The following is a 23342-nucleotide window of genomic DNA, read 5'->3' as shown; positions in this document are numbered from 1 at the left end:
CGGATTGGTGTAGCACCAGAGGTTTTGGTCAATTGGGGAGTGAATCATTGGACGGAAGATCTTCCTCTCTGTGGAACACCAGAATGGATAATGGAATTGTGATTTATTCACTACCGCTAAATTGAGCCGTAACATGGGTGAGCCTCAAAAATATGCTAAGTGAAGGAAGACATGCACAAACGCATGTGTACTGTGTAACTCTCCCTACATAGAGTTCTAGATTAGGCATTCATGGTATAAAGATGACCAGTTTGGAAGGAAGTGTTGCTGGAAAGGAGAGCGAGGAAACTGGGGTGATATCCTATATATAGTTGGGTGTGTGTGTGTATTCATCAAAGCTGTATCCTGAACATCCACAGCTGCAGGATAAATCCTTTTTCCCTCACTGCCTGGACAGCTCTGCACCCTGTGTCAATTCGGGGACACGTGGCTCGCGCACCTGGCTGGCATCTGGACCACACCAGCGTCCAATGCACGGCTGTACACACCTGACGAGTGAATAGGGCGAGAGGCACGGTAAGGAGCTGAGCTGGGAGACCTGTGGTCTCCACTTCCCAGGTCTTCCCAGGCCCGTTTCTTCTGTGCAGACGCAACTCATATATATTCCTCTTGCTCCTTCTGTGGCCCCGACGTCCCCGGAGAAACCTCGGTTCTTCCGAAGCTGAGAAGGAAACGGCGAGGAACGGATGGCGCCACAAAGCGTAGACCTCCAACAGTGTGTCCTAGAGCGTCCCGCGTCGATGGTCGCTCGCCCTCCATTGGCCGTGGAAGCTAAGTTGTGCTTCCGGGGTGTCCTCGTCTGCTTCCGGGGCGGGCCGGCGCGTGGGGCCATCGCTGGGCCGCGGCTCTCATCTCGCCCGTGGCCGTCTGCCCGCTGCCATGAGCTTTCTGCGGAGCTTCCTGCCCCCGGGGCCCGCCGAGGGCCTGCGGCACCAGCAGCCGGACACCGAGGCCGTGCTGAACGGGAAGGGCCTGGGCACCGGCACGCTCTACGTCGCCGAGAGGTAGCTGGGGGCCGGGGGAGGCCGGCGCGGTGCAGCGGCCGCGATCCCCGCTCGGCACCGGGCCCGCCGCTTGCATGACCGCGGGCGTCGAGCCGCTGCGGGAGGTGGTGCCCCGCGTCCAGGCCCGTGCCGGGTTTTGAGAACTGGGCTCAGGAATACCGAGTTTCTTGTGCAGCTGTGGGTGGACAGAGGGGCTTGTTCCTTCTTCTTTCCGTTTGGGGTCCAGGTGTCGAGCCGACCTGGAGCTTTGTGTATGTGGACACAGGCACGGGTCTTAAATGTTGCGGGGTGCAGAACGGAGGGGCCCCAGGCCTGGACACGTGGTCCTCTTCATCTTCAAATGCACAGCAACAGAGGGAATCGTTCCTGATCTTTAAACCTCCGGGACTTTCCTTGTATATGAGAGAGAGACATCTTCCTTCTGCTGGTTCACTCCGAATGGCTGATCCGAAGCCCAGAGCCTCTTCTGGGTGCAGGGTCCCAAGGCCATGGGTCGTCCTCAGCTGCTTTTCCAGGCCGCCAGCAGGTTGCTGCATGGGAAGTGGAGCTGCCGGACACGGACCGGCGCCCATATGGGATCCAAACTGGGCTGAAGAGCAGCTGTTGAGCTGGGTTTGAGTAGTGATGGAGTAATTGGATTGAGGAGTGTGTGGTTTGGGGGGGGGAGAATGCTGTTGAAGATAGAGGACTGGGCCAAGGATGCAGTGGGAGGGAAGCACCTGCAGTAAGAGCTGGGTCGTGGAAGATGGGACTTAAATCTGGCACACATCTGTTGAATTTGCATCAGGAAGTCTGATGGTCTTGGGCAGAGCACTGTGAGTGGCAGGAGATGGAGCACAGGCCAGTACAGTCGGTTTCTTCATGGCATCTCTCCATATTGGCGCATCTTTGTATAATTTCACACTAAGGGGAGAGTTTCACATTTTGGAAAGTAGTTGCAAGTGTTAAAAATGCCCACATGGTTAAATGTTTGGTAATGACATTTGCCACATTAAACTCTTTCCTTAAGCAGATGAGTAAATAAGCATTATTTTAGAAGCACAGCGTTGTCACACATTAAATATCTGTGACCACCAAGGATGTTAACCATACATCCTTGGTCCTGTCCGCTCCATATTTTTGCAAGACAGGATGGATTGTTTCATAAGGTGGGCAGGGTTCCTGAAGAGCATAGTAAATAATATTAACAATTGGCTCTCTGAGAGTGGGGTGCAGCTGGAGGGAGCTGCTCTAATTAGGAGAGGGCCAGTGTTTGGCACAGTGTTGAAGATGATTGGGGCCGCCCACATCTCCTATTGGAATCCTTGCTACACTTCTGAGTCTAGCTTTCTGTTAATGTCCACCTTGGGAGGCAGAGCTAAGGGCTGCCCACCTAGATGTGTGCCACCCACAAGGAGTGAATTAGATTGAATTCTAGACAACTGTACTGGGCCTGGCCCAGCGTGTCTACTGTGAGCATTTGGTAATGAACATAAGGGGATAAGGACCTCTCTTTCTGTCACTCTTTCAATAAATGAGTAAATCTTAAAGAGAAAGGATTATGTATGAGTGATGTATAGAAACTGCCATGTGGAGGCAGCATCTGTGTTCTTATAGTCGGAAGTGTGCTACCAAAGCAAGCACTGTGTGCTTAGTAAGAAACTACAGAGCAATTACTACGTGCCTTTTAAAATCAGGTCTGTAATTTGGTATACCCCAATTATATGTTTAGATTCCAGTGTTTCCATCTCCCAACTGAATCATTAAAGTTTTGTGACTGTGTGTATTTGAAATTATTTTTGACACTCAAGAGCAAGAAAGGGTGAGCTTCAGCCTGGTTAACCTCCAGTTGCCTGCAATAGATGAGGCTGGTACAGGCTCAAGTCAAGCACTGGGACCCCATCCAGATGTCCCCTGGTACATTGCAGGAACCCATCCATTGTTGCCTCCAGTGTGTGGGTTAGCAGGAAGCTGTCTCAGAATTGGGAGTAGTTGGGCTCCAACCAGGCAGTCTGATATGGGGTGCAGGCATCCTAAATGGCAGCTTATAACATCTTCCCCCCATTTTGTCTTTTTGTTTTGTTTTGTTTATTTATTTTTATTGGAAAGTCCTATATAGAGAGAGGAGGAGAGACAGAAAGGAAGATCTTCTGTCTGATGATTCACTCCCCAAGTGACTGCAGTGGCCGGAGCTGAGCTCATACAAAATCAGGAGCCTGGAGCCTCTTCTGGGTCTCCCACGTGGGTGCAGGGTCCCAAGGCTTTGGGCTGTCCTGAACTGCTTTCCCAGGACCCAAGCAGGGAGCTGGATGGGAAGCAGGGCCACCAGGATACAAACTAGCACTCAGCTTGTGCGAGGTGAGGTCTGGAGGTGCTAGGCTACTATGCCGGGCCCCCCCTTTTTTTTTGGAAAGGTAGATCAAATTTACAGAGAGAAGGATAGAGGATCTTCCATCTACTGGTTCACTCCCTAAGTGGCCTCAATGGCCACAACTGAACTAACGAAGAGCCAGGAGCTAATTCTGGGTCTGCCATGCAAGTACAGGATTCCATAGCTTTGGGCCATCCTCTGCTGTCTTCCCAGACCATAAACTGGGAGCTGGATAGAAAATTGAGCAGCTGGGACACGAACTGGCACCCAAATGGGATTCTGGGTCTTCGAAGTGAGGATTTAGTCATTGAGCCATCATGCTAGGCCCAGAATAGTGTTTTGTATATATATATATATATATATACAAAACACTATTCTATATATTCATATATTCATATTCTATTCATATATTCATATTCTATTCATATATTAATGTGAAAATTGGAGTTACAGAGAGTGAGCGCGAGACAGAGATTTTCTATCTGCTGATTCAGTTCCCAGATGGCAGCAATGGCCAGTCTGAAGCCAAGACCTTCCTTCAGGGGTCTGCCACATGGGTAGCAGGGACGCAGACATTTGGGCCACCCTCTGCTGCATTTCCCAGGCCATTGGCAGGAAGCTGGAATGGAAGTGGAACCGATAGAATAAATGAAATGTAGCATTATAGGCATTAGTTTTACTGCCTATGCCACAATGCTGGCCCCCAGAATAAGACTTAAAATTTTATTCCAGCTCTTGAATTTCTTATTTTAGGGATATTGCTAAACAGTAAGTTTGAATTATTGATATTAACAAGAATTGCCATGCTGAGCCTGAATAAACTTTGAGGTATTAAATTGAGCTTTAATATCTGAAACTAATTTACTCTTACATGTTTTCCAGCCGCTTGTCTTGGTTAGACGGTTCTGGGTTAGGATTCTCACTGGAATACCCCAGCATTAGTTTACATGCGGTGTCCAGGGACCCGAATGCCTATCCCCAGGAGCATTTGTATGTCATGGTAAATGCCAAATTTGAAGGTAGGTATTTTATAAGTTAACGTATTGCTTTATTTGGTAGCAGAGTGTATTTTAAAAAGCAAGTTCTGACAATGTAATACTGAAATTGTTTACCTACTTTGGATAGCAATTGATGAAGCAAAATTTTGGTCAGTATAGCAATTTGGCCTTGAAAGTCTTATGATCATATTTTTTTCCATATTTTTGCACACACAGTCCTTCTGTTACTGTGGATATGTATTTTCTACTTTTTCCTTTGGGTTTTAATGTTTGGGTTTTTTTTTTAAAGATTTATTTATTTTTATTGGAAAGTCAGATACACAGACAAGGAGGAGAGAGAGAGAGAAAGATCTTCTTTCAGATGATTCACACCCCAAGTGGCTACACAGCTAGAGCTGCTCCCATATGGGTGCAGGGTCCCAAGGCTTTGGGCCGTCCTCGACTGCTTTCCCAGGCCACAAGCAGGGAGCTGGACGGGAAGCAGGGTCACCGGCCATATGGGATCCCGATGTATTCAAGGCAAGCACTTTAGCTACTAGGCCACGGTGCTGGGCCCTAATGTTTGTTTCTTTGTTTTCCCTTTCTTTTTGCAGTGGCACTTTTAGAGTCTTGAAGCAGTGTGCTTTTGTGCTTCCACGAATTTAGGATAGAATTGTCTTGCTACAGTGATGGCTCTCAGAATGGGGTGTGTGTGGCGGGGAGAGGATCATGTGATCCTACTCACTCTTCTATCTCCATAAATCTCCTTTTGACTCGAGTGGGTCAGTATGCTACTCGCGTCTAGGAGGAAGATGCTAGTGATGCTTTTTAACATCCTGCATGTCCTGTAATGTCCAGGACGACTTTCCCCCGACAGATAGTTGTCCAGTACAAGTGTCAGTGGTGCAAGGATTTCTCAAGAAATTCCCAAGTATTGCTGTTGAACATATCTAATAAAGATTCATGAAAATCTAATGGCTGTTTGTTTTTAAAATAATCATTTGCTTTTATTTGAAATCATGTAAAAGAAGTAATCACAGGTATCTGCTTATTCAGCTGTTGTGCCTTCAGAAGAGAATTTTAATAATGGTTCCAGACCTAATATGATCATTTGTATTCAGATGTGACACTAATTTTTTTTACTAATTTTTGGGACTGGCAAGCCCTGCCTCATTAAGTGGTAATGACTTAACACAGCTACTAGAAAATATTTTTGTTACAAGATTTCAAGCTCTTGCTATTTAGAAGAGTTCACAGATAGATAAAATAAAAATTAGTGAAATTTGAAAAAGCTTTTGAAACAGACTGACCCTGTGTGGATGTACTAAGACTTCCTAATGAGGAATTAGTCATGAAGTTCCCTCTCCATTTGGTAAATGCATCTGTGATTTCATAGCTTATAACACATCATGTTTAGCTTAAAGCATTTATTCCTTCCTGGAAATGTAAAGTCTGTTCCATGTGAGATATCCCTAAATAATAGTGTCCAACATTTGTTATTGGGCAAACATGCTTATCAGGTAGACCAGAGGGCGGAGAAGCACTGAATAAGGAAACCGCCGCTCATGTCAAGCAGGTCATTTTCATCTTTCTCACTTACTTTGCATACAAAAACTTAGGGGTTTATGCAAGTATCTGGTCCTTTTTTTTTTTAAAGATTTATTTATTTTATTTGAAAGAGTTACACAGAAAGAGAGACAAGAGAGGAAGAAATATCCATTGATTCACTCCCAACATGGTGGTAACAGCTGGAATTATGTCAACCCAGAGCCAGGAGCTTCTTGGAGGTTTCGCTTGTGGGCTCAGGGAGGAAAGGAATTGAGCCGTCTTCCACTGCTGTCTCAGGCCATTAGCAGGGAGCTGGAGTAGAAGTGGAGCCACCGGGACTCCAAGTAACGATCATATAGGGTGTTGATGTTATAAGTGGAAGCTTAGTGTGCTGCACCACAGCACTGGTCCCTAGTATCTGGTTCTGAAACCAGATGGCATGTTAGACATATCGGGAGAGCTTTTTCCTCTCTAGCTCGGGCCCTGCAGGATGGTTCCCACAAAGGAGGGCAGTGAGAAGAAGAAAGGCTGCCCTACATCAGTGAGGTGGTAACATGGGCATACACCATCACCATTCACAGATGCATCCATGGAGTGGGCTTTAAGAAGCAGGCTCCTTGGCACTCAGAGATCCGGAATTTTCTCATAAAGGATGGGGACTCCTAACGTGTGCAATGATATCAGACTGAATAAAGCCATCTAGGCCAAGGGAATAAGGAACATCCCATACCACATCCAGAAAACATAATGAGGATGAAGATTTGCCTAACAAGCTCTACACTTTGATTACCTATGTACCTGTCACTGCTTTCAAAATCCAGTAAATGTCACTGAGAACTAAGCTGTAAGAGTGGGGAAAAAAAAAAAAAAAGAAATATCTGGGGAGTTTGTTGACAATACAGATATCAAAATTACCAAAATAGGAAATAACAATTCAAAGTGATTTGGGGTGCTTATTTTAAATTTATACTCTACCTGATTATTTGCTTGAAATGGATGTGATTAGGACCCAAGGCTGTGGCTAAGGCTGTGGCTAAATCCTTGCTTTGCACGCACCAGGATCCCATATGGGCGCTGGTTTGTGTCCAGGCTGCTCTGCTTCCCATCCAGCTCCCTGCTTGTGGCCTGGGAAGGCAGTCGAGGATCGCCCAGAGCCTTGGGACTCTACTCTCACATGGGAGACCCAGAAAAAGCTCCCGTCTCCTGGCTTCGGATTGGATCAGCTCCGGCCATTGCAGCCCTTTGAGAAATGAACCAGCATATGGAAGAGGTTTCTCTCTGTTTCTCCTTTTTTTATAAAGATTTATATTTTATTGGAAAGGCAGATATACAGAGAGGAAGATCTTCCGTCCAATGGTTCACTTCGCAAGTGACTGTAACGGCTGGAGCTGAGCCAATGCAAAGCCAGGAGTCAGGAGCCTCCTCTTCCAGTTCTCCCACACGGGTGCAGGGTCCCAAGGCTTTGGGCCGTCCTCAACTGCTTTCCCAGGCCACAAGCAGGGAGCTGGATGGGAAGTGGAGCTGCTGGGATTAGAACCAGCACCCATATGGGATCCTGCAAGGCGAGGACTTAAACCACTACGCCATTGCACCAGGTCCAAAGATAAATCTTTTCTAAAAATGCTGTTTTATGTTTCTGTTTAGTGCCTTAATTGAGCATATAAAAAGAAATAAGGGTTATTTCTGGAAAGAGTAACCAGGGGGTAGGAACTATTCCCTTTGCTGTTTAGAGAGGGAAAAGGGAGGGAGAGAGCTCTTGTCTGTTGCTTTGCCTCCCACATGGCTGCCTAGGCCAGGGATAGGCCAGGCAGCAGCCAGGAGCTTCCTCTGGCTTTCCCACATGGGAGCAGGGACCCAAACACTTGGGCCATCTTTCTCTGCTTTTTCCCAGGCCCTTATCAGAGCGCTGGGTTGGAAATGGAGCATCCTGAACTCAAAGGCCTCAGTGTTTACCTGTAGCGCTGGCCACTGAAATCTTTTCTTTATTGCTCCCCATTTCATTCACTACTTCGTAGAGTTTAGTAGCTTTCTCAAGGTGATGGGTTGTCCTTGTCTGCATTTTTGCTGGATGTCTATTTTTATTTGGCCTTAAACACCATATAATGGTTTTCTTTTGTGTTTAAAGTTTTAATGTGTATAGTATACACATTCTTCAACTGGCCTTTTTATTCATTTATGTTGGTTTAAATGTTTTTGTTGGTGTGTATAATACTTCAACAGATACTGTGTAGGAGTTCCTTGGGTACAGGCTGTGTGGAGGTGGCAGGACCAGGCAGTAGGGAATGTCCATCTCCAAGGTGGCTGCGGTGGTTTTCCCTTGCACCAGCCTGTGCTTGTTTTATCAGGTGTTTGTGTTCTCTGTCCTCTAGAGATTTGGGTAATTTGTCTTTTGGGTCAGTCAACTTATATGGTCTTTAATTTTTTCAAAAATTCACCTGTAAAATGGTGATGAGTCACATTAGTGATTTAGTAGCTGCTACTGAGGTGAAAGGTTAGACACAGGAACCATGTTTGGGAGCCCTTGTTTTCTCACCCACATTCCAGCCCCGCAGAGGGCCCTGGGCCCCCACAACCAGTGAGGGGCCCTAGACTGTACAGAGCCTTGCAGAGGGCTAAAGGAACTACAGTTGAAACTCAAAATCAAATGGCAGCGCTTGAATTTGTCACTAAAAATCTTCTAGGAAATTATTCTAGCTTATTTTTTTTAAAGATTTATTTATTTTTATTGCGAAGTCAGATATACAGAGAGGAGAGACAGAAAGAAAGATCTTCCGTCCGGATCTTCTGTCCAAAGATTCACTCCCTAAGTAACCTCAACGGCTGTTGCTACGCCGATCTGAAGCCAGGAGCCAGGAACTTCCTCCAGGTCTCCCACGTGGGTGCAGGGTCCCAAGGCCTTGGAGTATCCTGAACTGCTTTCCCAGGCCCCGAGCCAGGAGCTGGATGAGAAGCAGGGCTGCCGGCATTAGAACCAGCGACCATATGGGATCCCGGTGCGTTCAAAGTGAGGACTTTAGCCACTAGGTCACGGCGCCAGGCCTTCTACCTTTTTTATTATTATTATTAATTACGTTGCATTATGTGACACAGTTTCATAGGTACTAGCTTATTTTTGTAAGTCAAATGCATGGCATATTAAAAAGTATGTTAATTTTTTTTTTCAGAAGAATCAAAAGAACTTGCTGGTGAAGAAGAGGAAGACAGTGATGATGACGATGCTGATCCTATTTCTGAGTTTAGATTTGTACCTAGTGATAAATCAGCATGTGAGTGTTCTGTGTGTCCTCCCCTACTCTGTCCTCTCTTTCTTACGCACACGCATCTTTTCCTATATCCTTTCAGTCTTGTTGCTTTCTGTTTTTAGCACTCGTAACTGAGGACCAGGCACCTGTTTGCATATTGTAGTTACCATGTTACTGTATTTTGTGAATGGGATTTTATTTTTTTAATTGGTTTGTTTTATTGATTGATGCTTTTGGCGGTTCATCTCCTCTGATGGCTGAATGGCAAAGGAGTCATGAACAGTTTCAAAGTGGAAGATGTCATGATAGCCAGTAAGAACGTATCATTTGAGAGGGACATCTCTCTGGTAGCAGCAGTCTGACAAGGACAGTGTCTCCTTTTCAGAAAATCCAACCAGGCATGAAGAGGTAGATCTTAGTAATATCTCAGAATGGATGTTGGTTTTTGTGATTTGCCCATTGCCTCGACACTTTCAGAATTAGTCCTAATTGGCTTCTGGCAGGTTTTGTAAATGTTATCCTATTTACTTCTTGTGTACCCACTACATTTCTTGCCACTTGTGGTTTTCTTTCTTGAAATTGAGTGTTCAAAGATACTAGTTACATTGTATGTTCTTGTGCAGTGGAAGCCATGTTCGCTGCCATGTGTGAATGTCAGGCCTTGCATCCAGATCCTGAGGATGAAGATTCGGATGATTATGATGGAGAGGAATATGATGTGGAAGCACATGGTGAGTGACACAGCTTTTAAAAGTATTTGTCTGCTTTAGTGTTTCACCTTGGGCATTTATGTGGGCAGGGGATTATAGTTTTTTTATATTTGGTACATACCTCAGAAATTCACTGCCAAAGTTATTTCATTTTTCTGGAGCCACACTCCATTTAAGAGTAATTCCTTTCCGAGTTAGAATGTAATTAGCTTGACAGAGTCTTGCAACTTTTGAGCTTTATGCTGTTCTTTTTTTTATTACTATCATTTTATGGTACAGTTCATAGGCCCTGGGGTTTCCCAAAATCCTTACTCCATTTCCCTCCCCCTTCACTGAGTTCCCCTGTATTATTATTACTGTAGTATAATTCTGCACAAGCAGTCGTGTGTCCATCATTACGGGCATGGACAATGGCAGAGAATCCAGCATGCTAGTGTTTGCATCCTCTAGTAAATAATTTCATTGGACGTCCATCTTTGTCTGGAAGTAGAGATGCATACTGCATTGTATCCTCACATCTGGATATGATAGTCTCTATTACACAGTTACTATACATCCCCTTAAATGAAAAGCCACAAAACAAAATAACAGGAAGAAAAAGAAATTAACAACACCAGGAAGTTAAATAGCATGCTACTGAATGACTAATGTATTGCTGAAGAAATAAGTAAGAAAATCAAGAACCATGAAGAAAATGATGCTTCGGTATGATCTATGAGTCAGTGAAGAATTTAATTGGAGAGAGTATTAAAGAGATGAAACTAACAAAAAAAATCAAAATCCAGGAGATATAGTTTTTGCTGATTTTTGTTGGTGAGATATGTACCCTGTAGGCAAAAAATATATGGGTTTTGTTATTTTAATCCATTCTACTAACCTATGATGTTTGATTGATAAGTTTAAGCTCTTTATATTCAGGGTTAATACAAATAGGTGGTCATTTTGTTCTGTCATTTTAGCAATGGGTTGTTCATTGATTTAGTCTTCCGTTGTTATTCTGCTGAGATGTTCTTCACATTTGCCTTTGGTTTTGGTGGGAGCTATTCGTTTTCTCTGTCAATAGAACATCTTTAAGTATCATTTGTAGGACAGGTTTGGAAGAGGCATAGTCTTTTAACTTTACTGTGGAAGAATTTTATTTCATTTTCAAAGATAAAGGAAAACTTTGCTGGGTATTTCATCCTGGGCTGACAATTTTTTGTTTTTAGAATCTGGAATATGTCACTCCATTCTCTTCTGGCCTGTAGAGGTTCCATTGAATGGTCTCTTGTGAATTTAATTGGCATACCTTTATATGTCAGTTGATATTTTTCACGTGCACATTTAAGGTTCTTTTCCTGAGAGAGCTTGATTATTATGTGTCATGGTGAAGATCACTTTTGCTCAAGCCTGTTGGGAGTTCTGTGCCCCTCCTGAATCTTGTTTCCCAATTCTTTCTCCAGATTAGGGAAATTTTCTCTTGTTATTTCATTGAATACACTTTTAATCTCAGTTTCTCTTTCTGCACCTTGTAGAAGTCCTATAACTCTTATATTTGGCCTTTTAATAGTGTCTTTCAATTCTTAAATACTTTTTTTAGCTTAACCCATCTCTGCTTGCAGCTTTTTGTTTGTTTCCCCCTGGTGACAGAAAATACCTTCCAATTCTGAGATTCTTTCTTCTGCCACCTTCTTTCTATTGTGGAGCCTCTCCATTGTACTTTTTTATTACAAAGTCAGATATACTGAGAGGAGGAGAGACAGAGAGGAAGCGGAGCTGCCGGCATTAGAACCAGCAGCCATATGGGATCAAGGTGAGGACCTTAGCCACTAGGCGACGCTGCCGTGCCCCTGTACTTTTTTTTTTTTTTTTTAAGATTTATTTATTTCATTGGAAAGGCAGACGTATAGACAGGAGGAGAGACAGAGAGGAAGATCTTCCATCTGATGATTCACTCCCCAAATGGCCACAACAGCCAGTGCTGTGCTGATCCAAAGCTAGGAGCCAGGAACTCTTTCCGGGTCTCCAGCAGGGTCCCAAGGCTTTGGGCCGTCCTCAACTGCTTTCCCAGGCTACAAGCAGGGAGCTGGATGAGAAGTGGAGCTGCTGAGATTAGAACTAGCACTCATATGGGATCCCGGCGGGTTCAAGGTGAGGACCTTAACCATTATGCTATCGCGCAGGTCCTCCATTGTACTTTTAATTTGCTCCACTGTATTCTTTCTAATATATTAGCTTTCATTTGATTCATTTCCAGTGTAACATGTTCCTTGAATTTCTTAAACTCCAGCTTTACATGCTTCTCGTTGTTAAGAAGCTTTATAACAAGTGTTTTGTATTCTTTATCCCCCATTTTCTCCATGTCTTCCTCAGTTAACTCAGAGGACGGCAAGGACTTTTGCTCCTTTGCAGGGGAGTCTTTGGTAATATTCATTGTGCCTTTGTCTCTTCTTTTGCTCTTGGTCATTGTACTTCTGCGAAGCAGTGTCTTCTTGTGGCAGGATTCTAAGCTGTGTCACCCACAAGTCTACAGTTCGATTTTACTTACTGTAGTTGGTACACGGCTCTGTTTGAAGCCAATTGTGCAACTCCCTCCAGCAAGTTCTAGGTCTGATTTCTTAAGTTAGATTTCCAGCATGGTCTTTGTAGCCCCAGCTCCTGTCTCGCCACTCCACTTGCTGTGACCCCGTGCTGAAGCTGCACCGTTGTCTGTACAACCTTTCTCCCACTTGCAGTTGGAGCAGGTCCCGGGATTAGGGAGACACCAGGTGTCCTATGTAGCTAGGTTTTTGGTAGTGCTGATCTTGCAGATCTTGCTGCTTCACACTGGCTAATGTTTCTTGGTCTTTTACAACGTGTCCTTACCCTATTCTGCCATCTTCATTCTCTCACTGTTCTTTTTTTTCCTCCAGTGGTATTATACGTGATCCTCCTTGTGTAGCTATTTCCTAGCTGAAATTCTTCTCAAAGATTGTTTGCCACTTGCATAAATATTTTCTCTTTCTGAAATTAAAAAAATTATTTTTTTTTATTTTTTTCACAAAAGGAACATGTGTTTTGATCAGGAAAAGCATTCAATACCGATTAACATCAAACAGATATGTACTCACCTGTCAGTTCCCTCCCTGGGGTCACGCAGGATGCCCTGGCTCTAGGAGCACTGTGTTTTCCTTGTAGTCCTTGGACATGTGGTTCTTCAGCAATGGCTGCTTACTCTTGGATCTTTTTCATCCTGTATGTCTATCCTCAAAATTCTCTTTTCTAGTGAATGTTGAAAGGATTAGTATTTCCCTGGAAGCCTCGGCTCACTGTTCTCACATCTTTGGCAAATGCGTTGTTGAGTATCAGTGTATTATTTTGATTCTTATGTGGTAGCTGATGAGTTTTTTTTGTGTGTTCAGAACAAGGACAGGGGGATATCCCTACGTTTTATACCTATGAAGAAGGATTGTCACATTTGACAGCAGAGGGCCAAGCCACGTTGGAGAGATTAGAAGGAATGCTTTCTCAGTCTGTGAGTAGCCAGTATAATATGGCTGGAGTTCGGACAGAAGATTCAATAAGAGATTATGAAGGTGAGTGTCCTTTTTTGCATTCTGACCTACAGGTTTGCATTAATACTGTCTTTCCTACAAGTAAGCCTCTAGGTGTCAGTCAAGAGCCGGGTTCTGGAGCATGAGCGGCTCAGCAATGAAATGAGAAAGCCTCAGCTGGGAGAGCTTTTCCTCATCTAGCCACCAAGCCCAGGCTAGCCTTCCCTGTGGAGCGTAACAAGGGCCACAGCACCCTCCCTTCCCGCTCAGGAGTGCTGATGCGCAGCTCACTGTTTTGGCTGTAGTCCTGTGATTGGATAGCTTTGTTAGAATGTTGTTCTTGATTTTATGTGAAGCTGCCTCTTTGGAGCTTCCGTCTGCTCCACAAAGAATGAAGGCCCTCTGGACCTGAGGCTGAGGCCCCGCACCTACGCTAGGCCTGTGGTAGCTGGCACAGGGGGCGTCCCCTCTGCTCCGGGGTGTCTTGCCCACCAGCCCCTCCTTCTCAGATGCAGGATAGGAAGAGGGACTCCAGCAGAGTAAAGACCTGGAGAGTGTAGGTCTTGCTCACAGAAGCCTCCTTTTCTGTTTTTTTTTTTTTTTTAAAGAATTATTTATCTGAAAGAGTTACAAGTAAAGAGAGAGAGAGAGCTCTTCCATCTACTGGTTCACTCCTCAGATGAACACAATGGTAGAGATTGGCCAGGATGAATCCAGCAACCAAGATCTTCATCCCTGTCTCCCACATGAGCGTCAGGGACCCAGAGCACTTTGGCCATCTCGTGCTGTTTTCCCAGGCACATCAGCAAGGAGCTAATGGAAAGTGGAACAGCTGGAATCAAACCAGGACCCATATGGGGTGCTGAATGTTGCAGGTGGCAGCTTTGCTATTTCATTTTGAGTTTTTAGTTAATGCAGGATGTGCTTCCTATTTATTTGTTTGAGAGAGAGAGAGATAATCTTCTATCTACTATGTAATCTTGAAATGGCCACAGAAGCCAAGGCTGAACCAGTGTGCACCTAGGAACCAAGCACTCCAGCTGGGTCTCCCATGTGGGTCCCAGTACTCAGTTCATCTGCTGCTGCCTGCACAGTCACATGAGCAGGGAGCTGGTTCAGAGGCAGAGTAGCAGGACTTGAACTGACACTCTGATACGGGATGCGAGTGCCAGAAGTAGTGGCTTTTATCTGCTACCTCACAGTGCTGACATTCTGCCCTTTAATTTTTTGAATGTTTTCAATTTGCTAGTACCTTACTTTATTTTTTAAAGATTTATGTATTTTTATTGGAAAGTCAGATTTACAGCGAGGAGGAGAGACAGACAGAAAAATCTTCCATCAGTTGATTCATTCCACAATATCTTCAACAGCTGGAGCTGAGCCAGTGCAAAGTCAGGAGCCTGGAGCCTCTTCCAGGTCTCCCACAAGGGTGCAGGGTCCCAAGTTGTTGGACCATCCTCAACTGCTTTCCAAGGCCACAGGCAGGGAACTGGAAGGGAAGTGGGGCAGCTGGGACATGAGCGGGTGCCCATGTGGGATCCCGATGCACACTAAGCAAGGACTTTAGCCACTAGGCTACTGTGTTGGGCCAAATGACAGCAAGTTCTTAGCAGAGACTGAAGCATGAACTGTTGAAATTAACTACCTAGAATTATTTAATGTCGAAATTTAAAAATTTTTACTTGGCAGAAATCTGCTTAAATCTTTTTTGCTATTTTGTTGCGTGATGTTTAGTTGAAAAAATAAAGAAAAGCAATGCAAGCCAACAGAGGGTACCTGCTTGCTTCTGGTGAAAACTAGAGCTTGGCTGTGTGAAGTGCAGTGTTGCTCAGCAGTGGTTCCTTTTGTGCAGATGGAATGGAGGTGGACACGACACCGACTGTGGCTGGGCAGTTTGAAGATGCAGATGTTGATCACTGAAATGGTTTATGCTGCTGTAAGGTGAGCAGTTTGTTTTCTCATCACTGAACAGGAGAATCATTTGAAATGACCAATTTTTCTTTTCATAATTCAAGAGAATTCTATGTAATTAGCAGTTTTGGAAAGGATTGTTAGCCATTCCTCAAATTATTAAAAATAATGTTTTGACCCTTAAGAAGTAAAAGTCTGCAGATATGATGATGTTCTATCCACTGTATAGTTATAAGAAGCCACACAGTGCTGTAGGCATGGGGCTACAAGGAGGAGTGAGATGCTTACCTGTGCGTGGTTTTATGTGTGGCCGTGGATATTAGTCATTTATTGAGCAATGGAGCTCTCCAGGCTCAGGTGGGAGCAGATCCTGAGATCCTGTTGCAGGGGGCTCCTGATTCTGCTCTTCTCACTTGTGAAGTTTGGAGCCTACGTTAGAAAACACAGAATGGTGATTTGTTGCAGTTCAGTGCTTTGCAAGATGGAGAGGAAGTAGATGTCATTCCAAAATGGATTCAATCCTTTAGTCATAATCTTGTAGTTGTTCCTATGCTTTCAATACTAATGAGGTGGGCCCGGCATGGTAGCTTAGCAGCCAAAGTCCTCGCCTTGCATGCACCGGGATCCTGGATGGACGCTGGTACTAATCCAGGCAGTCCTGCTTCCCATCCAGTTCCCTGCTTGTGCCCTTAGGAAGCAGTTGAGGACAACCTAAAGTCTTGAGACCCTACACCCGCAAAGGGAGACCTGGAGAAGCTCCTGGCTCCTGGCTTTGGATCGGCACAACTCTGGCCGTTGCAGCTGCTTGTGGAGTGAATCGTCGGATGGAAGGTCTTCCTCTCTGTCTCTCCTCCTCTGTATATCTGACTTTGCAATTTAAAAAAGAAAAAAAAAGACTAATGTGGTACTGCGGTTGTGGATACTTAAGTGTTCAAGGCTAAATTGCTAAGTGACTCTGCAGTCCAGGAGCCTTGCTCTGCATATTATTGCCTGCCTGCTTTTCAACTTTCCTTCAAGTTTGTTCTTACCTGCTACCTACTGTGAGATATACATTAGCTGAAAGATCCTGTATCTTGTTCCTATCATAGATGGCTGGACTGCTAATCCTGGTAGTCCTTAAGATTTGTTTAACATCAGAGTTATAAAGCGGGAAAGAGGAGCAGAAAGAGTTTCACAACTCGATGACAACAGCCATAGGTGAGCCAAGATGAAGCCGAGAGCTTCATCCAGGTCTCCGACATGCAGACAAGAGCTCAGATGCTTGGACCATCCTCTGCTGCTTTCCCAGGCCATTAGTGGGAGCAGGATCTGAAGTGGAGCAGCTAGGGCCTGAACCAGCGACAAGATAGGCAGCAACTTTACCTGACTATACCATAATCCCAGCCCCAGTGGTCCTTCCTATATAAGCTGTAAGGTATTCACTTTGTTAAGTTATCCCCAGGCCCAGTGCAATGGCTCAGTGGCTAAATCCTTGACTTTCAAATGCTGGGATCCCATATGCGCATCAGCTATAATCCCAGCAGCCCTGTTTCCCATCCAGCTCCCTGCTTGTAGCCTGGGAAAGCAGTGGAGAAATTGGGACTCTGCATCTGCATGGGAAACACAGAGGAAGCTCCTGGCCTTTGGCTTCAGCTCAGCTCCAGCCATTGGAGCCACTTGGGGAGTAAACCAGCAGGTGGAAGATCTTTCTGTCTCCTTCTCTGTAAATCTGCCTTTCCAACAAAAATAAATCTTGAAAAAATACTATCCCCTTCTTAACTTCAGTGTCCTGTCTTGTGCAGTGTTTGTTTTGTTTTGTTTTTTTAAATAATTACTGACTTCCAGTGTTTGAAATGCTGTTGCCACCCAGGTTTTTTATTAGAGTATACATATGTCCTCCTTTTATTAGGGAGTAGTGATGCCTACAGCCACATGTCCTCACTTCCTGCTATGCTGGACTGCATTATGCAGTCCATCTCTGAGAATATATGTATATACATGTTTACCTATATGTCTATTGGTATTTTCGTGAATGTTGCCTTATATCAGAGAAAACATATAAACTTTCTGCTTTATACAATTAGGCTTATAGCTGTTGCTGAAGCACTATGCTACTGTAGTAATATGGGGGAAATGGAGAGGGGGGGAAGGAAGGGAAAGGGAGAATCTATACCTACAAAAATGTGTCATGCAAAATAATAAAAATAATTTGAAAAATGAAGTATTTGGTTAAATATGGTAAGAGTTATGTGTTTTGACTTGGCTCTGCTAGCACCATCAGTTATTGCGTTAGATTCTGAGATTGTTCATTATTCCATTAGGGTAACTGCTTCAGAATTCCCTGTTTTCTTCTGACATAAATTTTAGTTCTGAACTATGGGATCTTTTTTCCCAGCCAAAAATTTTAATTGTTATACTCTATTTCATTTTATATTGCAAACCAGCCTTTTAAAGTTCCACTTGGTTTCCAAATTTTTGTCTTTGTGAATTTCAGGTTGCCACTTGTAGTAGCTTGTGATAGTAGGTCCGTGCTTCCTTCTCAGTCCTCCAGTGGAGCTGTCAGAGAATAACCTCTTGGACTTCTGTGTTTCATGTTTCTCCCCTCAAATACTCCTTATTTCTGTATTTATTTTGTCATTGGGACCCAGACAGCGTGAAATCCTCACTATCAGCTCTGCTAAAATAGTGTTACTCATATCACTGCAGCTCTTTTAACTTCAGCATTGATCGCTCTCATTCTAGATGTCAATAACTTCACTCTTACTTCATGGGATCAATCTGAATATTCTTCTTCTCGTTTGTCATCAGGTTCTTCATAGCATGCTGATTTTATTTTCCCTTCAGAAACAATTATATATTGTTATAACAATTGTTACATTGAAAGAGTTACTGGACAGAAGATTTTTGAATATTCATGCTTTGACATCTTTCTTTTTGAAAGAGGACATCAGCCACTATGTTAAGAGTATTTATGAGAAACCCATTTGGTTTTTCTCTATGCAGATGGGATGTCACTGTGATCCTTGGCAAGGATTCTTAGGATATTTTGTAGTGGTGAAATAACTGTAAAATTGCTACAGATTTTTCTAAGGAACTGATTTTTTTTATGTAAATAATAGCTCAGAGGCAGAGAAATACTTTATTCATAAAATTGATGTGCTTTATTCTTGTGGATAATTGACCTGAATTCCAGGCAGTCTTTGTGCATGTTTAATTATTTCAAATTGTATGTGCCTTAAAAGAATGACCAGGAAGTAATTAGAGTGTTTATGTAACCGCTAATAATTTCTAGTGAAGGGAACTTGTACTTCTCAGTACATCAGGAGAGGTGAGGAGGAAGACACATTAATGATGGAATCGTAACTAATTTACACTGGCTGTGTTGCCTTTCCACAAGGCATATACTTTATTATATTAAGATTTATTTCTTTTCTTGTGAAGAGAGAAAGAAAGAACTTCCATTCACTGGTTCACTCCCCAAATGGCTGCCGTAGCCAGAGCTGAGGTGAGTTGAAGCAGGGAGCCAGAGCTTCTTCTGGGTCTCCCACTTGGGTCCACAAACCCAGGGACTTGTGCCATCGTTGATTGCTTTCCTGGGTCACCAACAGGGACCTGGATCAGAAGTGGAGTGTCTGGGACACAAACCTGTGCCTAGATGGGACACCAGCATCTCATATTGTTATATCTCAGTTCTGTGGTATTTTTTGATGAGACACTTACCAAGTAATAGCTATTGTTATAATTGTAAACATTTTAATTCTTTTATTTTTCAGATTCTGCCTATAACTAAGGAAAGAACTTGGTGCCTCTTCCAATATGCAGTGGGGTTGATGAAAATCGTTTTGCTTCTGTAAAACTCACTTGAACCAGTTCTTTCTTGAGACAACAAGTTGTTACCAGCAGAAGAAACTTTGACCTTTATTAACAAAGGTGAATTAACTTAACCAGGAGGGTATTAAAGGCCTGTCACATATCCCCAGAATTTCCAAGTCTAGGTACCCTTTGAATAGGTCTAATTTCTGCCTTCATTGTATGTATCCTCTATAAGGTAGCCGTCCTGTATGGTAAAATGTACAGGAGCTGGGAGGTGTAGGTAGCCCTGGTGAGAGGGAGAGACTGAAGCTAAGATATGCCTCTTTGGGACCCAAAGGTAACTTTTATCACCAAAAAAGAAAGACGACGATCCCAATGCAGTCCTCCTCTGTTAATTCACAGAGTCTCTTACTGAAATGGGACCCAGATTAATTGAACATGACTAGGTGGCCTCTGTGGAACATCCCAGCCACATGCACTGTCACTACTGCAGGTGTTTCTGATGAGCTTTGGCTCTTTCCATTGTGTCTCATCGGTCTGCTCTGGTATAATCTCTTAGGTTATGTCCTGTTCCCAATCTCTAGGTTAGTTTTCTATGAAAGAACAAGTGAAACTGGGATAAAACCTCAAAGTCCTTCAAATGATAATTGTTTGTCTTTATAATAGCTTAATGAATAAATTTAGGTTTTCTATATTATTGTGCTCTCTTATTTTTTACTAAATCCAAAAAAGGAGGAGGGGGAAAACTGTTGGTCTTACTTTTGTTGACAATATGAATATGAAATTAAAAAGAAAATGCACAGTTGGAATTTCTGGCAAGTGTTTAATAAGGTAAGGATTTCTGTTTCTTAAATTTATCAACTTTCAATTTTTAGTTTACAAATAGCTGGGTATCATATGGTTAATTTGTAATTATAGCTTTATTTTTTTAAAGATATATTTATTTTGGGGGGAAGTCAGATATAGAGATGAGGAGAGATAAAAACGAAGAATCTCCATCTGTTGATTCACTCCCCAGGTGACTGCAACAGCCAGTGCTGTGCTGATGCAAAGCCAGAACCCAGGAGCCTCTTCTGGGTCTCCCAAACAGGTGCAGGGTCCCAAAGGTTTGGGCCGTCCTCGACTGCTTTCCCAGACGACAAGCAGGGAGCTGGACAGGAAGTGGGACTGCTGGGATTAGAACCAGTCCCTCCCAGGGACTGATATTACTGCAGGAGGTATAGTCAGAAGTCAGAACTCTTTAATTCAGGGACACCAATATGCAGTGAGGGCATCTTTTTTTTTAAAAGATTTATTTATTTTTATTGAAAAGGCGGATATACAGAGAGGAGAGACAGAAAGATCTTCTGTCTGATGATTCAATCCCCAAGTGGCTGCAACGGCCGGAGCTGAGCCAATCCAAAGCCAGGAGTTTCTTCCGGGTCTCCCATGTGGGTGCAGGGTCCTAAGGCTTTCGGCCGTCCTCGACTGCTTTCCCAGGCCACAAGCAGGGAGCTGGATGGGAAGTGAGACTACCAGGACTAGAACCAGCACCCATATGGGATCCTGGAGCGTGCAAGGCAAAGACTTTAACCGCTATGTTGTCATGCTGGGCCCACTGTGAGTTTTCTTAAGTGAGTGCTCCAAAACACCCTGCAGCCTTATTATCTGCCAGCAGCCAGAAAGAAGAAAATCCTGGCTCCTGCTGCAGCATTTTCAGTGTTCAGATTGTAGTAGACAGGAAGGAGGGTTTCCAAATTTCTCTGCTGCCAATCTGAGCAGCACCCTTAATGCTTTTATTAATTCTATTTGAATTCTTCCTTTTAGAAAGAAAAATACTTATTTAAAGAGCAGAGTGGCAGAGAGACAGATCTTCCATGTGTTGATTGACTCTCCAAAAGATGGCAATAGCCAGGTCTGGGCCAAGCCAAAGCCAGCAGCCAGGAACTCCATCTGTATCTCCTCCGTGGGTGGCGGGGACCTAGGTGTGTGAGCCATTACTCACTGGCTCCCAGAGTGAAAATCAACAGGAAGCTAGATAAGAACCAGAGGTGAGACTTGACCACTGGTATGGATGCTAGTGTCCATGGAGCATTATTGTTGCACCATAGTATCCACCGCGGAGTTGTTTTTTTATTTCTCAAGGATTAATTTTATTTTATTTGAAAAGAAAAGTTACAGGGAGAGACAAAGTTTTTCTGTTTCCTGGCTAACTCACCAAATGGCTATTATGGTTGGAGCTAGGTGAGACTGAAGCTAGGAGGTAAAAAAATCTAACTGGGTCTACCAGGTGGTTGGCAGGAGCCCAAGGACTTGGAGCATCTGCTTTCCTAGGAGTATTATCGGGGAGCTTAATTAGAAGTGGAGCAGCCAGGCCTGGGAGCTATAACCTAATGGCTTAGGTCCTTGACTTGTATTTACTGGGATCCCATATGGGCACTGGTTCGTGTCCTTGCTGCTCTTCATGTCCAGCTCCCTAATGTGACCTGGGAAAGCAGTAAGGGATGGTCCAAAGCCTTGGGACCCTGCACCCAAGTGGGAGACCCGGAAGAAGCTCCTGGGCTCCTGGCTTTGGATTGACTCAGCTCTAGCCATTGCACACAGTTGGGGAGTGAACCAGCAGATGGAAGATCTTTCTCTCCTCCTCTCTGTAGATCTGACTTTCCAATAAATCTTTTAACAAGAAAAAAAAAAGTTAAATAGCCAGAAGTGATGTGCCAGTATTGCAGGTGTTAACTGAATTCACAGTGACACAGTTCTAGTTACTTTTTTTTAATTTTTAAAGAACTGTTTTTACTTGAAAGTAAGAGATATAGCTCTTCAACCTTCATTCCCCTGGTTTAGTCCTCAAATACCCACAATGGCTAAGGGTGGATCAGGCTAAAGCCAGTAGCTGAGAACTCCCATCTGGGTCTCTCACATGAGCGTCTGAGACCCAGTGTTTTGAGCCTTCTTCCACTGCTTTCCCAGGCACATTAATAGGGAGCTGGGTTGGAAGTAGAGCAATCAGGACTTGAACTGGTGCTCCATTTGGGATGCTGACATTATAAACGACAGCTTAATGCACTGCTCCACAACATTTAGATGGTGATTTTTCTTTTAAAGATTTATTTTTTTTTTTATTGGAAAGGCTAATTACAGAGAGGAGAGGCAGAAAGAAACACCTTCCATCCGCTGGATGGAAATGCAGCAGCTGGAACATAAACTAGTGCTCATTTGGGATCCCAGCACATGCAAGGCGAGGATTTAGCCACTGAGCCATTATGCTGAGCTCCTAGATGGCAATTTCTCTGTAGGATTTCAGTAAGCTTGTTACTAATTCTCATACAAATCTCATTTTATTACCAATAGTGATTTCTTATTTTCTTTAATAAAAGAAAGAAGTTATAAATATAACACATTGCTAGGACTGTATCTAAGAAGCTCAGATTATTTTTTAAATTATTTATTTTTATTTGAAAGGCAGATTTACAGAGAGGAGAGACCGATCTTCTGTCTGTTGGTTTACTCTGCAATGGCTGATCCACAGCCAGGAACCAGGAGCCTTGAGCTTCCTCCAGGTCTCCAACATGGGTGCAGTGGCCCAAGTACTTGAGCCATTCTCTGCTGTTTTTCCAGGTCATAAGCAGGGAGCTGGATCAAAAGTGGAGTGTCTAGGACATGAACCAGCACACATATGCGATGCCCAGACAGAAGACTGGGCTGTTGAGCTACCACACTGGCCCCTAAGAACCTAAACTTTTTAAAATCAGTGAAGCAATGAGGAGGAACAGGTGTGGAACAGTTGATTAAGCTGCTGCTTGGGACTCCTACATTCTCTATCACAGTGCTTAGATGGGGTTCTGGCTATTTTGTTTTCCATTGAGCTTACTGTTGTGCAGTTCCTAAGGCAACAGGTGGCTCAGGTACATGAGCACCTGTGATGGATTTGCGCAATCCTGACTGAGGTCCCACTGTTAATAGGCATTTGTAGAGTGATGCTGGTGTATATCCAGTTCAGCTTCCTGCTAACTCAGTAATACCTTTGGAAGCTGCTCAGGTTCTTGCCACCCCTGTGGGACATCTGTTTGAGTTCTGGGATCTTGGCTTCAGCCTACCGCAGTCCTGGTTCTTGGCTGACGTTAAAAAATATTCACTAATGGGACTTGAGGGGCAGGTATTGGGCCTAGTGCATAAGATGCTGGTTGGGGTCCCGGCATGGTGGCATAGTGGCAAAAGTCCTTGCCTTGAATGTGCCGGGATCCCTTATGGGCACCAGTTCTAGTCCAGGCAGTCCTGCTACCCATCCAGCCCCCTGCTTGTGACCTGGGAAAGCAG

General features: G+C 43.9%; 1 protein-coding gene and 1 pseudogene across 1 annotated transcript; both read left to right on the top strand.

Annotated features, from left to right (window-relative positions):
- Positions 1-805: 805 nt before the first annotated feature.
- On the top strand, positions 806-19739 carry CLNS1A (chloride nucleotide-sensitive channel 1A). Its single transcript, XM_004589859.3, has 7 exons — positions 806-1004; positions 4237-4373; positions 9044-9145; positions 9745-9852; positions 13212-13385; positions 15196-15284; positions 19007-19739. The coding sequence occupies exons 1-6, from the start codon at positions 880-882 to the stop codon at positions 15261-15263; spliced, it is 714 nt and encodes a 237-aa protein (XP_004589916.2). The 5' UTR covers positions 806-879; the 3' UTR covers positions 15264-15284; positions 19007-19739.
- Positions 6053-6849, top strand: LOC105942096 (large ribosomal subunit protein eL31-like; annotated as a pseudogene).
- Positions 19740-23342: the final 3603 nt, after the last annotated feature.

The sequence above is a fragment of the Ochotona princeps genome, chromosome 4 (genome assembly GCF_030435755.1).
Source record: "Ochotona princeps isolate mOchPri1 chromosome 4, mOchPri1.hap1, whole genome shotgun sequence".
NCBI classification, from domain to species: Eukaryota; Metazoa; Chordata; class Mammalia; order Lagomorpha; family Ochotonidae; genus Ochotona; species Ochotona princeps.
Note: the sequence above shows the minus strand (reverse complement) of the source record. Positions and strands in the feature narration are given on the sequence as shown.

Coding starts and splice junctions, on each gene's coding strand:
- CLNS1A (XM_004589859.3), top strand. CDS start 880: ATGAGCTTTCTGCGGAGCTTCCTGCCCCCGGGGCCCGCCGAGGGCCTG. Junction 4,374..9,043: donor GGTAAATGCCAAATTTGAAG/GTAGGTATTTTA, acceptor TTTTTTTTTCAG/AAGAATCAAAAGAACTTGCT. Junction 13,386..15,195: donor TTCAATAAGAGATTATGAAG/GTGAGTGTCCTT, acceptor CCTTTTGTGCAG/ATGGAATGGAGGTGGACACG.